Source organism: Orbicella faveolata, unplaced genomic scaffold, assembly GCF_042242905.1.
Source record: "Orbicella faveolata isolate gen_17 unplaced genomic scaffold, um_ofav_v1 contig_34, whole genome shotgun sequence".
Lineage (NCBI taxonomy): Eukaryota > Metazoa > Cnidaria > Anthozoa > Scleractinia > Merulinidae > Orbicella > Orbicella faveolata.
Window position 1 is genome coordinate 21824398 of NW_028301563.1, and position 14182 is coordinate 21838579.

The 14182-nt window shown below is 37.5% G+C and overlaps 1 protein-coding gene across 3 annotated transcripts in view; it reads left to right on the forward strand.

The window, feature by feature from the left end:
* Positions 1-2647: 2647 nt before the first annotated feature.
* The window catches only part of LOC110042207 (Golgi-specific brefeldin A-resistance guanine nucleotide exchange factor 1-like), a 111093-nt gene continuing 99558 nt past the window's right edge, over positions 2648-14182 (forward strand). For 2 of the 3 annotated variants that reach the window (XM_089270772.1, XM_089270774.1), the window contains exons 1-2: positions 2648-2971; positions 10626-10692. In XM_089270772.1, coding sequence (XP_089126898.1) covers positions 2846-2971; positions 10626-10692 — 193 coding nt within the window. In that variant the 5' untranslated portion in view covers positions 2648-2845. Of the gene's footprint in view, positions 2972-6429; positions 6776-10625; positions 10693-14182 lie in introns of those variants that run through there. The other variant, XM_089270775.1, reaches the window with a different exon arrangement.

A 14182-nucleotide genomic window follows, 5' to 3' on the forward strand; every position in this document is an offset into this window, starting at 1 on the left:
TCAGCCTCAACAAACTCATACTGAGAAGAGGGCTTTCGCGAACCGGCTTTCGTGTGAGTGACACTGGAAATAGAGAAATATTGCGCAGATTGAGTGGTAGTTTTACAGGACCGAAACTTAAATTGGTTACACTGCTTCTCAGGGATTTCGTTTTGCCTCTGTAATATCATTGAACGATCTGAACGATTTGAGGATAATCGAAGCGCGGAGTTTAATATTGGCTGGCCGGGAACACGCAGTTCGCAAACCGGAGAGTAACCACTGTTTAAATCTTCGATCGAACTTTCATGAGTCACTCTGGTTCAGAGTAAAGACATACAAAGTCAACTACTGCTTCCGTACGGTACCCCTCGAAAAATCAATTTTGCTCGAAGACCGAACTGCAACGGAGTTTAGTTACCAGTCTTATGCTGCGTGTTGCTAGATAGAACGCATGGCATGATTGGCGTTCTATCTAGAACGCATGATATGATTGGCTCCACAAAAATTCTTCAATACGCAGATGATACGACAGCAATACTTGCCGACACAAGCTCTGCTACTGCTCTTTTTAGGCTATTAGATGATTTCAAGATTGTCTCTGGCTTACAGATTAATTGTTTCAAAACGGAAGCTATGTGGATAGGTTCTTCAAGGAACTGCAAAGCACAGCCTTTTGGGATTAAATGGCCTAACGAACCGATAAAGGCTCTAGGAATTTATTACACGTATGATCAAAAATTGCTTATTGAAAAGAATTTCATAGAAAGATTAGACAGTATTAAAAACCTGACTAGAATTTGGTCCTCAAGAGGTCTTTCTATTTATGGCAAAATTACACTTATCCAATCTCTATTAATCCCGAAATTTGTTTATGTGTCATCTTTAATACCTACCCCACAAGAATTTGTAAGTCAGTTAAACCAGTTATTATTTCAATTCTTATGGAATGGTCCTGATAAAGTCACACGTAGATCGGCGATAAATGAACACTCCAACGGAGGATTAAAGATGATTGATTTTGATAGCATGATAATATCGCTTCGATTGGCATGGCTAAAACGAATAGTTAGCTCAAATGATCGCACCTGGAAAAGGTATCTGACATATCACCTAGAACGCTTTGGCGGCCTTTTCTTGGCATTGCAACTATGATGTTAGCATCCTTCCACTGAATATTTCTCTATTCTATCTAGAATTACTGCAGTGGTGGTCAGAATTTAGAGATATGTTCTGTGCAGAAAAAAACTGTCGTTATATTCTTTGGGATAACAAACAAATACTCATTAATAATAAAACAGTTTATTATAAAAGCTATTTCGAGGCTGGTGTAGTTCATATCAGCGATCTATCCTTTGATTTAAATAACAAAGATTCCTTTTCCCTAGTTTCTAACAGGATTTCGAAAACTAATTTTTTAGTTTGGGCTGGTCTTCGACACTCCATTCCTTCCATTTTAAAAAATAGTACTCATAAATCAACAACAGGTGAACTTTCTCTAAAAATTGACGAGAATATATTTGATGTGACAAAGAAGAAATCTAAAGACTACTATACTTTACTTGTAAGCAGAAAGGCTCTTTTTCCAACTATTGTAAACAAGCTGCAAAATGAATTTCATTTTACACTCGAGGAAGTTAAACAAATTTTTACGATCCCGCATAGTGTTGCTCTTGAAGCATATGTTAAGGCATTTCAATTCAAAATTCTTAACTCCATTCTTTACTCTAATGCTAAACTTTACAAAATTGGCTTTAAAATGAACGACTCGTGCTCATTTTGTTCATCTGAACCAGAAACGCTATATCACTTCCTGTATCTCTGTCCTTACTCGATAGATTTCTGGCGTGACTTCGAAGTATTCTGGCACCAACTTTTAAAGGAAAACATTCGACTTTCGTTGCAAGATGTTTTAGTTGGAATGATACCACAAAACTCCCCTTCTGCTAAGCTGCTAAACTATCTAATTATAATTGGGAAATTGTACTTATGGGATTGTAGAAGAAGTCAAATTCTTCCAAATATATATGGATTTAAAAAGAAAATTGCTGTAAAGTATGAAACGGAAAAATATATAAGTCTGCATAGTGAAAAAACAAAGGATTTCTTTGAAGCTAAATGGATATTGTCGCCTCTGTAAAAACTTAATTATTTAAAGGTGTTAATATGCATTCACTTTCTGTATGTTGACTTATGTAAGACTAATTAATATGTTATTTACATTATATTTTGTAAATATTTAGTTATAGTTTGTTGGAATTTTTTTTTTTTGGTTACCGTCTATTGTTAGTGATATTGGTGTTTTTTAGTGTTGTAATAACATTAGTTGCAGTAGTATTATTAGTACTAATTAGTTGTATTATATTGTTAGTATTAGTAATATTAGTTGTTATTATAATTATGTAGGTAAGTAACTAATAAAAAAAAAAAAAATGATATGATTGGCTCTGTATATCACATTACGTCAGAGGACATGTCTGCCACATAGGACATAACTGCAACGGTAACATACTTAGAGCATTCTCGTCCCCAGTGCTACTCGTCTTAAAATGTCGTTGACGAGTAGCCATCCGTTTCTTTTGGTCACGTGGTCGGAGAAACGGAGGCTCTGGGGACGAGAATGTACTTAGAGAAACTCCTGTCCAGTTTTCTCTCCTTTGGCGCCTGCGTGTAACCCTGTGACGTCAGCGTATCCACCATCCAAAATGTCCGTCGATGAATTTTTGTGAGTGACAACGGTATCTTAAACATCTTCAAATTCCTTGCTTCTGCTGCCATTGGCGATGTCTAGAAAATTTAGACCTGGATCTTAAGTCTTAAAGAACTCATCTAGCGTAATTGTTCTCACTTCAACTGCTGCTTCTTCATGTTTAAAGTCGAAGATCAAGGGCATATGTCTCCCCGAAATGGCGTCTATATCGTTCAGGGAGAGATGTCGCTTGTTGTGGCAGCCATGCGGAGAAATGCTCGTGGAGGCTCTCACAGTCACCAGGTAGGAATTAAAACTCATTTGCCATAGACAATGACATTAATGCTAGAAATCTAATATGAAGGTCTTGACAAAGTATTTATTACTATCAAGCTTTATGTACTATCTACCGGTGTTTTTTTATTACCTGTAAGTCTTATAATGATTTGCTTAAATCCGACATGTAAAGCTCATTGTAAGTACAAAGTCAATAAGTATATTATTTTACGAAGCCTGAGCTTCGATCAGCCACTGACAACGGATTATTTAACTTTGTATACATTTCATGGATTTCCACCATGCCCAGGCAAATCCTGATGCAAATATATGATAATATTATTTAACAAATAAAAAAGCCTAAGCCGTGTATCACACAGTGATAAAACACAACGGGCATTTGAGAACACAAGGGAAAGTTAGAAAACATGAGTCGCAGGCGAATGTTTTCTACATTTCTCAAGTGGTCTTAAATTTCCGTAGAGTTTTAATTGAAAACATATTACAGGAAAGGCAAACCGCTCATTGGCATTCCTGAGAAGGAACCTGTCAAAATGTCCACAAAAGATCAAGGAGCAAGCGTATATAGCCCTGGCAAGACCACATGCAGAGTATGTGTTTTATTACTGTGTTTTATCACTGTGTGATACACGGCTTAGGCTTCCTTATTTGTTAAATAATATGCATCAGCTGTGTGGAATCCCCATCTAAAGAAAGATGTGAAGAGTGTGGAAACCATCCAGAGGTGGGTAGCCAGATTCATTAAGGGGGAATCCAGAAGGGAAGATGGCATTGTGACACAGTTGTTAAACGAATGGCTACCCCTTGAATTAAGAAGGAAATGTCACCGCACAGGGTTTTCAAAATTAGCCGGCGCCCAACGCAAGTCACCGGCTACTACAAGCGTTTGCACCGGGTACATTTAGTCACAAAGTTAATTGATATGGAGTATTATTTCACCAACGTAATCATGATCTGCTTTTTCTGAAGTAATAAATGAACAGGTAAAAAATGTAAAAGTGCAGTTATTGCATGTACCTTTTGAACTTTGAAGCAAGAGCAATTTTGGCAGGCATGCAGTGTAGCATAGTACACAAATCAAATTTGTCGGCATGTGCACATTTTCACGATGAAGCGGTGGCAGCAGACCTTGTTGTTTTTTATTACCACCATTGAAAAGTCAAGAAGGCAAACAGATAACAAACAGGTAAACAAATATTATGTGCTGTTCCAATTTTCAAAGCGAAGATAAAACAATTAACTTACAATTCAGCTGAATTGACCACAAATTGACCTAGCCTATACGTGTCCGCGTGTTGAATATGAAGGCAGTCTTTATCATGAAATGTTACTTGTTAAGCAAGGCTGTTGCCTAAGGCAATTTTTAAGGAGCCCTTTGGGCTTCTTTCACCAAAAGTTAGGAGCCCAAGCCACTTTTTTAGGAGCCCAAATAAAATTCTCCGTGGTCAATCCGGAGGGGGGGGGGGGGGGGGGGGTTGGGGAGGTTGAGGAAGATGGCGGGAGGTTAATTGTGGAAATTTTGGGGAGGGGTCCTGGGGCAGAGATTTTCCATGAGACACTAATATGGTCTAATATCAATCAAATTTTATAAATAAAGCATTTAGCAAAGTGATCAGGTCATGACTGAGAAAGAATACTATTTCTGGTCAAACTCAATTATTGGTGTATCCGTGCAGGTGCTGCAGCTTTTTTTAAGAAAAATTATATTGCTGCTTTTGTTTTTGAGTTTTGCAATTCTATTTTAAAAAGACGAAATACGTTGTACAAATTATGAAATGCAAGCCACAAATGAAAACAAACAAAAATGAAAGAGGCATTTGGGGGGGTTTGAATTTGGCCTCACTGAAATGTGTGTTCTTTCCCCGGGCTTGGGACATTAGTATAAACTAAAGGTGATTTTGAGGCAGCATTACAGCAATATTGGCCACTTCTTTGGAGAAAATAAATTCTTGTATATTGGGCGGAGTCGTGACAATTCATTTGATAATTTAAAATATAGAAGCCTAGTATGCAAAGAGAATTGCAATGATGTGTTCCTTTTGTTGGCTAGTTACTTGAATTATCCTTTCAGAACCTAAAGAAATTCATTCAGTACATCTAAGTGAAGTTTTCTGAAATATCAGACAAATATTTAGACACATTTATCTTTTTTCAACTGTAAATATAATGTCAGCAGGATCATCACTCCAATTCTAAAAATATTTGTTATCAAAGTAGTTAATTTGCAACTTGGAATCAGTAAGGCATCAACAGAGACACAATCCATTGGCATACATGATGTACAGTTATTCAATACTGAGCTTGCAATGCATTATAGGGCGATTTTCAAACATGGCTGTTTTCGGCTGTTTCGTGAGCGGACAGAGACTTTGTTGCCGTGCTTTTGCCCAGATTGCTCGTGATAAAAGCAAAACAGGACCAGAGTAGCTGTTGTTTTCCGTTTAATTTATTGTGTGAACGATTTTTTGACCAATTTCATGAGAAGATTGAAGTCATCGGACATATTACATGGGAAACAAAACTCCATGTTTAGGCGCCCACTCGGGCTCCTTGAACAAAACTTTAGTCGCCCGCACTCGTAAGTTAGGCGCCTCAGGCGACCGGGCGCCCGTTAGGCAGCAGCCTTGCTTGATGTGCTTTACCTGCTTGATGTACTTTACTTGCTTGATTTACTGTACTTGCTTGATGTACTTTACTTGCTTGATTTACTGTACTTGCTTGATGTACTTCACTTGCTCGATGTACTTTACTTGCTTGATGTACTTAACTTGCTTGATGTACTGTACTTGCTTGATGTACTTTACTTGCTTGCTGTACTTTACTTGCTTGATTTACTGTACTTGCTTGATGTACTTTACTTGCTTGATGTACTTTACTTGCTTGATGTGCTTTACCTGCTTGCTGTACTTTACTTGCTTGATTTACTGTACTTGCTTGATGTACTTTACTTGCTTGATTTACTCTACTTGCTTGATGTACTTTACTTGCTTGATTTACTGTACTTGCTTGATGTACTTTACTTGCTTGATGTGCTTTACCTGCTTGATGTACTTTACTTGCTTGATGTACTTTACTTGCTTGGTGTACTTTACTTGCTTGGTGTACTTTACTTGCTTGATGTACTTTACTTGCTTGATGTACTTTACTTGCTTGATGTACTTTACTTGCTTGATTTACTGTACTTGCTTGATGTACTTTACTTGCTTGCTGTACTTTACTTGCTTGCTGTACTTTACTTGCTTGCTGTACTTTACTTGCTTGATGTACTTTACTTGCTTGATATACTTTACTTGCTTGATTTACTGTACTTGCTTGATGTACTTTACTTGCTTGATGTACTTTACTTGCTTGATGTGCTTTACCTGCTTGATGTACTTTACTTGCTTGATGTACTTTACTTGCTTGGTGTACTTTACTTGCTTGGTGTACTTTACTTGCTTGATGTACTTTACTTGCTTGATGTACTTTACTTGCTTGATGTACTTTACTTGCTTGATTTACTGTACTTGCTTGATGTACTTTACTTGCTTGCTGTACTTTACTTGCTTGCTGTACTTTACTTGCTTGCTGTACTTTACTTGCTTGATGTACTTTACTTGCTTGATATACTTTACTTGCTTGATTTACTGTACTTGCTTGATGTACTTTACTTGCTTGATGTACTTTACTTGCTTGATGTGCTTTACCTGCTTGATGTACTTTACTTGCTTGATGTACCTCTACGCAAACATACTCACAGGAAGAGGGTATTACCACAGTATGCGAAGCATACGAAGAGTTTTATCACGAGAATCCTCCAATTCCTAGCAGGTATTTAAGAGAAATCCTTAGTCTGATTCTACAAGGAATTTTGTTCCAATTCAATGGAAAAGATTACCTCCAAACTCATGGAACAGCCATGGGAATGAAAATGTCTGTAGCTTTTGCTAACACATTTATGGCCAAAATAGAAATAGAAATACTCAGACAAAGTAACACGAAACCCATCTTTTGGAAAGATTCATCAATGACATCATGTTCACGGCTGAAATCTCAGAAACAGAAACTATGTTCTTGGACACGAAAGTGTACCAAGGTGACAGATTCAATAAAGAATCGATCTATTCTTGACGTGGGAACACATTTCAAACCTACAGAGACCTTTCAATACATGAATTTCTATTCATGTCATCCACCAGGTGTCACAAAAGGCTTTATCAAAGGAGAAGCATTGAGGGTTCTGAGATCGAATTCCTCCCAATTTACTTCTGAGGAAAACACGAGTAATTTCAAAACGCGCTGGCAGAATAGACATTACCCAGCTAGAATTGTAGAGAAACACCTTTCAGAGATTAAATTCTCCGACAGAAAAATGTCGCTGGCACAGAAAAACAATGCCGCACAAAAGAAAATACTGCCCTTTGTAACGCAATACCACCCGGCACTGCCTAACCTAAAGGACACACTCATGGGGAAATGGCACCTTATAGATAATCAACCACAACTGAGAGAAATCTTTAAGGAACCCCCCATCATTTCATATTGTGAGGGAAAATCCCTTCTTTTGCATCCTAGTTAAAGTTAACGTGGCTCCATAGGGTAATCATTTATGGCATTGCACATGCTCGTGCTATGTTTTGAGTGCCGTTTTTCCATTCGTTTTTACACCCAGTCCTTTCAAACTTATTACATGTCATAAGCAATGATTAAATAGTATTTTACTATCATCTCTGTTAAAATTATGGGTTTTTTGAATTATAAATGCCTAAGCAAATGTGTTTTTTGCTTTTTTATGGCTTTATTTGTGATTTTCTTGAAATTTCTTCGGTGAAATCTTCCAAAATTTTCACAGCATATCACATCCTGCGGGATACGAATTTTAAACATGAAAAAAGTAAGGTTTATTAAGGCAGGTTTTTTGATTTTTGCAAATTTATGTCTTTTATGCCTGCCAGAAAACTGGTCTTATAGATTTCCTTCAAAAACAAGCTCCGACTAAAGTAAGATATGTACTACCAGTCTGCCAAATTTTACGAAATTTCAGCGAAGGAAACTCGAAAAAATTCACTGTCAGTTTTGCTTTTTGTGCTCATGTTGACGTCATAAAATATCGAAAGATACTGACGTTTTCCTTCAAGCGCGTGCAGATTACTTGAACTTTCGTCCTCAGCGTGCGTGCAATTGTAAACTATAGGGAGCCACCTTAAGCTATGAGGGCTTTAGAACTTATTCATCTGCGAACGGCAGGAGTTGTGCAGGCTTGTCAACACTTTTATCACTAAGCAAGTAAAGTATACCAAGGAAGTAAAGTACATCAAGCATGTAAAGTACACCAAGCAAGTAATCTACACTAAGCAAGTAAAGTATACCAAGTAAGCAAAGCACCTCAAGTAATGAAAGCTAAGTCAGTAAAGGACACTACATGTTCGCTTGACATGAAGTATATAGTTAGACTACTTGGATGCATATATGGCATTGTCACATGAAGTATATACCCAGGTGACATCCCAAGAGCCACCTGTTTTTTTATATGTCATATGATATGACCGAGGACAGCAGTTATTTTTCAGGTACCATCCTGTTTTAGTACAAAAAACACTACTGTGAGTGGTGTATCTTTTAGAATTGCCCCTAGCTCAGTTCAACAAATATCATCTGCTGCTATCAAACTACAGAAATGTGTTTGCCAGGGTTTAAATTAAGAATGGAAACCTTTTGCTTTTTCTTAGGGGCTTATTTATTTCCCTTTCAATTGTCTCCATGAAAGGCATCAAAAAGTTCATATCCAGCCAAACTTTCTCAATTTAGTGGCATTAACACTTGTCAAATTGTAAATCTGTGACAAAAGAAACCAGGAAGGTGTTCAAATGTTGCTGCAGACTCCTTGGCACATAATGAAAATGCAAGTTACTGGTAATTTGATCAGTCTTTGAGGGGACTTGTTCATGGATGTATGATATAATTAAAATCTCTGTCAACTGAGTAGCAGTGGCCTTCAGTACTTCTTCTTGAAACGCCAACGCTTCTCAGGTGTATTTAGGTGGCTAACTACAGTTTTTCTGAGACTTAGTAGCGTGCGCTATGATTGCCTGCCAGACGTCGGTATTAATTGCGTGTGCAAGAAATTAACCCTAAGAAGAAACTAAAACCATTTCAGCACTTGAAAGGGGTTATATCACTTTGGTACACATAGCATTAGTTTCACACTCCGTTCGAACATGTGTTTAAGCCTAGGGCCAAAAAAATATGACAAAAATGCTCTATAAATAACCGGTAAAAGAGCTCTCATTTACTCTTGCTTTCTCGCACGCAATATATGACGTCACATGAGCTCGTGCTTAAATAAAGAGCAAGCACAATTCAATTCTCGTCCAAGGTTGTTAAAGCTAGTCTTTGATCGAGGATTTCTCGAAAACCTACAGTACAACCCATGATGAAATTTTCACATTTTATTTGTAGGGGTGAATTGCATTTAGAGCCAAAATTTTAAAAAAATCTGTAAGACAGATTTTGAGCTATTTTTGATCTCACAATTTCTTAGTTTGTGGAAAATCTGTCTTAAAGATTTTTGTTTTACTTTACATGAATGTTAAATCAGAGCCAATTTCTTTTTCCTGAAATTTTGAGGTGGGGTCATAAGAGTAGATTTGGAGAAAAACGTGATTTAGCCTACTAGTGCCCAGTCTTCCCTTAAGTACTCAGTTGTTCATTTTGGCCATTTGTTGAAGTTTAATTGTTCAAGTTTCACACAGAATGGTAAAAGACTTGAGTAAACAGTAAATAGAGAAAGGAAAAACATCTTGGAACATTTTTCAAAAGAGTTAGAGGTTGGGCTGTTATAATCCATCAAAACTGTAGTAAGCCACCTTAACCAATATCACTGAGGTGGCAACTGAATAAGAATGTGGTATTCCGTGACTATTTCACAATTAAATTACTTCTTGTTTATTGGTGAAAAGAAAATTTGCGTTTTGAATGAAGCAAAATTGTTCTTCTTCCATTTCCTCATAAGATATTTATTTCCGTCCATTCATGTCTAAAGTTTTTGAGAAAACAACGGTTTTATGTTACATACCTTTGCAAGGAAAACAAAAGTATCAAGTCACAAATGTTGGCGTGAAAAGTAAAATTGTCAAGTTTGCTTCAACATATTATTGAATTTGAAATGAACGAAAATCAACGTAAAACACCAGAGTAAAATTTGAAAGCTGTCTTGACAAACAGTAATATGTATAAGTTATTGTTTAACATCGAATGAAAGTACAGACATGAATCATACACACTGCTAAGATTGTCTGTCTGATCAAAATTATTCTGTAAGGGGAAAAGCCCTAGGTACCATGAAAGTAAATACAAACTGGGAGTGAACGGCACAGGTGAGGACATGTGTGACTTAGTATCTTGCCAGAACTATACATTGCACTCTGCACTATCTGAAATTGTCTCACTAGTTCAAGCTTGTTTACATCATTAGGTGATATGCTTCTGGTGTGAATATTTGCAACTTATCCAATGGGTTACAAGAGATAGACACCCTAAACTTCTCAACCTTGTTGCTTCCTATAACAAACCTCTATTGTGATATATCAACATGTGAATTTTTTAAAATTTCCTTTGAGAGAACAAAGATTGAAAGTTTTCTATATGTGTGAAAATTTGTTTGTCTGGTTTTGTCCCTCAGGATGAAGAGCAAGATCCTTTACTACACGGGTTTTCCCAACTTAAGGACCAGCTCGTCACTGTTTCTGGTGAGTATACAGGGTATTTTGATTTACTCTGATCCCTGTGGTTTATCTTCTTCCTTCTAACCACAAGTAATATATAGATTTAGCCAAGCCTAAAAGGGGAGCTCCTGGGCCGGGTTGTTCAAATCCCGATCAAGCTAACCCAGGATGAACGAGAATTTTGATTTGAGTCTTGTAACTTTGCAGTAAGGTTTTCTGTTTATGTTGTTTGGCTTTATGTTTTGAGTTTGAATAATCTCAAACAACACACAACAAAAGCAGTGAAAAACATTTTTATACAAGAAAAGTTTATACTTTGGTTAAATTTAAACCAGGGTTAGCATTAACCGGGCTCTGAACAACACCCTGATTACAACAAGTTAACCTGAGTCCTTATTCCTGGCTCGATAGTATCGGAAGATGCGAGATGGAACGGGGAGGCAAAATCATATCTAGTCATAGGTTGTCTCATAGCGGAGGAGTTATGATTCTTTTTAAACCACGGCTTGACGTAAACATTGAGAAAATTGCCTCAGATGTTCATGGGAGATATATTTTAGCAGAGACTGTTATTGATAATGCAAAAGTTGTACTGGTTAATGCTTATGCACCAAATGATCCAAACCAACAGCTTGTATTCCTAAGGGGGCTTTCAAATAATCTCCTCAGCAAATATGGAAATGAAAATCTTGTGTTAGGGGGCGATTTTGATTGTGTAATCAGCACTTTAGACAAAAGAGGTGGTAACCTGTTGACATTAGAAAAGCATCGACTATTGAACTATTAGAACGCAGTGTCCATTCGCGTTGTCCCCTTTCAGGCATACTCTTTGTTATTGCTATGGAGCTTCTTGCCCAAAGTATAAGATGGTCAAAAGACATCAAGGGCATACATGAAGAAGCTAGTCATAAAAGGGGATAAGTGATGATTTTGGTTGCTTTTCTTTTTTTTGCTCCAAATTAGCTGAATTTTTGCATGTGGTCTTCAATGTAATAGAAAAATGTGTCCCTGTATTTTTGCCACTGGTTTTTGCTTCGCTTTATAAAGACGCCGCTAGGAAAACCGAGTGGTTTTTTGCATACGCAATACCCAAAAACGAAGCAAAGTTTAGCAGAAAACCTACGGGACATTACTAAACATACCTAAACAAAACTGCATGCAAAATTTGGAGCGTTTTCGACAAAGTTCACTTTTGATTAAAATACCTTACGCCCTTTTCCCGCCGAGGCTGCAAATAAACGAAGCTGGGCCTTTGTTATGATAAACAGAGCCGATCCTTTATTATAATAGCCAAGCCAAGCCTTTGTTATAAGTCAAAGTCTCGCCTCGGTTTATCATAACAAAGGATCGGCCCGCCACGACCGCAAGGACTTTGATTTCACTTGGAAAGCAACAAAATGTCAATTTCACGCAACATATAAGCTCAAAAATGTTAATTTTAGGTCAAAAAAGGTTTAAATGTTGATTTCACGTTAACGCATGACGGCAAGGAGGTTGATTTCACTTAGAAACCAGCAAAATGTCAATTTCACGCAACGCATAAGCTCAATGATGTTGATTTCAGGTCTAAATAGGTTAAAATGTTAATTTCACGTTAACGCGTGATGGCAAGGATGTTGGTTTCACTTAGAAACCAGCAAAATGTCAATTTCACGCAGCGCATAAGCTCAATGATGTTGATTTCAGGTCTAAATAGGTTAAAATGTTGATTTCACGTTAACGCGTGACGGCAAGGATGTTGGTTTCACTTAGAAACCAGCAAGATGTCAATTTCATGCAGTGCATAAGCTCAATGATGTTGATTCCAGGTCTAAATAGGTTAAAATGTTGATTTCACGTTAACGCATGACAGCAAGGATGTTGGTTTCACTTAGAAACCAGCAAAATGGTAATTTCATGCAGCGCATAAGCTCAATGATGTTGATTTCAGGTCTAAATAGGTTAAAATGTTGATTTCACGTTAACGCGTGATGGCAAGGATGTTAATTTCACTTAGAAAACAGCAAAATGGTAATTTCACGCAGCGCATAAGCTCAATGATGTTGATTTCAGGTCTAAATAGGTCAAAATGTTGATTTCACGTTAACGCATGACAGCAAGGATGTTGGTTTCACTTAGAAACCAGCAAAATGTCAATTTCACGCAGCGCATAAGTTCAATGATGTTGATTCTAGGTCTAAATAGGTTTAAATGTTGATTTCACGTTAACGCTTGATGGGGAGGATGTTAATTTCACTTAGAAAACAGCAAAATGGTAATTTCACGTAGTGCATAAGCTCAATGATGTTGATTTCAAGTATAAATAGGTTAAAATGTTGATTTGACGCTAACACGTGATGGCAAGGGTGTTGGTTTCACTTAGAAAACAGCAAAATGGTAGGAGCCCATGCTGGGCTCCTGAAAATGGTAATTTCACGCAACGTGTAAGCTCAAAAATGTTGATTTCAGGTCAAAAAAGGTGTAAATAAAAATAAAATAAAACAAATAAACATTTCAATAAGCACTTTTCCAAATACGGCAACGTCTTAAATGGCTAAAAAAATCACAAGATAAAACATAGTTTTCGACAAACGCGATCGTAGCTTTATGTCACGCACTGCCATAACTTCCAAGTTCAAAATGCGCTGGTAGCTCTTATGCCTGATGAGGATAACAACTTTGGTGGCTGTTTAGTTTTGGATTTAAGAATTTGATGACTCCACGTGAAAACGCTCTATAAATAGGGCTGACAGATTAACAGATTAACCCTTCTGCGCAACGTACGGGTCTCCATACATCTGCATGTCCCCTGATCCCAGAAGCTCAAAACACTACAAATCATGCCAATTTGAAATAAAAGCAGCGCAAACTGGATCACAGATCTGTTACAATCGATCGCCACTTGCTGGCCATTATTATGTTTAAATCTAGTTACCAGTTCGAGAAATGTCCGCAGAACGTAATCGCAATGCATGCCGGGAGGGGTCTTTACACCTCGTGCGCAGGAAAACATGGCGGTTGATACAAGACAAATTTTTTAAGTCTAAAACCAGTTCTCGCTTTCCAAACTTTGACGCTAGCAACGCTTGGCAAATGGGCCACAACTCACCAGAGGGTATTTTTCTTGGGCAAGAACTGCTCTTGGACTTTGCTATCTGGCTCGACCTGACTTCGAACGCCGATAACACGATTACGGTATATCAGCTGCCTTCGAAGTTTCAGAACACATTTTGATTCTTTAAAACGTGCTGATGACTTACGGGTTTATCGAGGCTTTATGATGCCTCTCAACCACCAGGCAGGCATACAAGGTACTTTAAAACAATGCTTAAGATATTAGTTGACAGAGCTCTAATGCGGCACATCTCTTTTTTGTTTGATGGCATTTCGTCTGACGCTCGATCAATTTACGTGTTGTGTTCACGTCACAATAGCCGGTGTAAGCAATCTGTTCCCAGATTTCCACTCTATATGCTGTGGGATTTGGTTTTGACTTCATACACTATAAACAGTCTGCCTGTTTGCTGTTCAACAA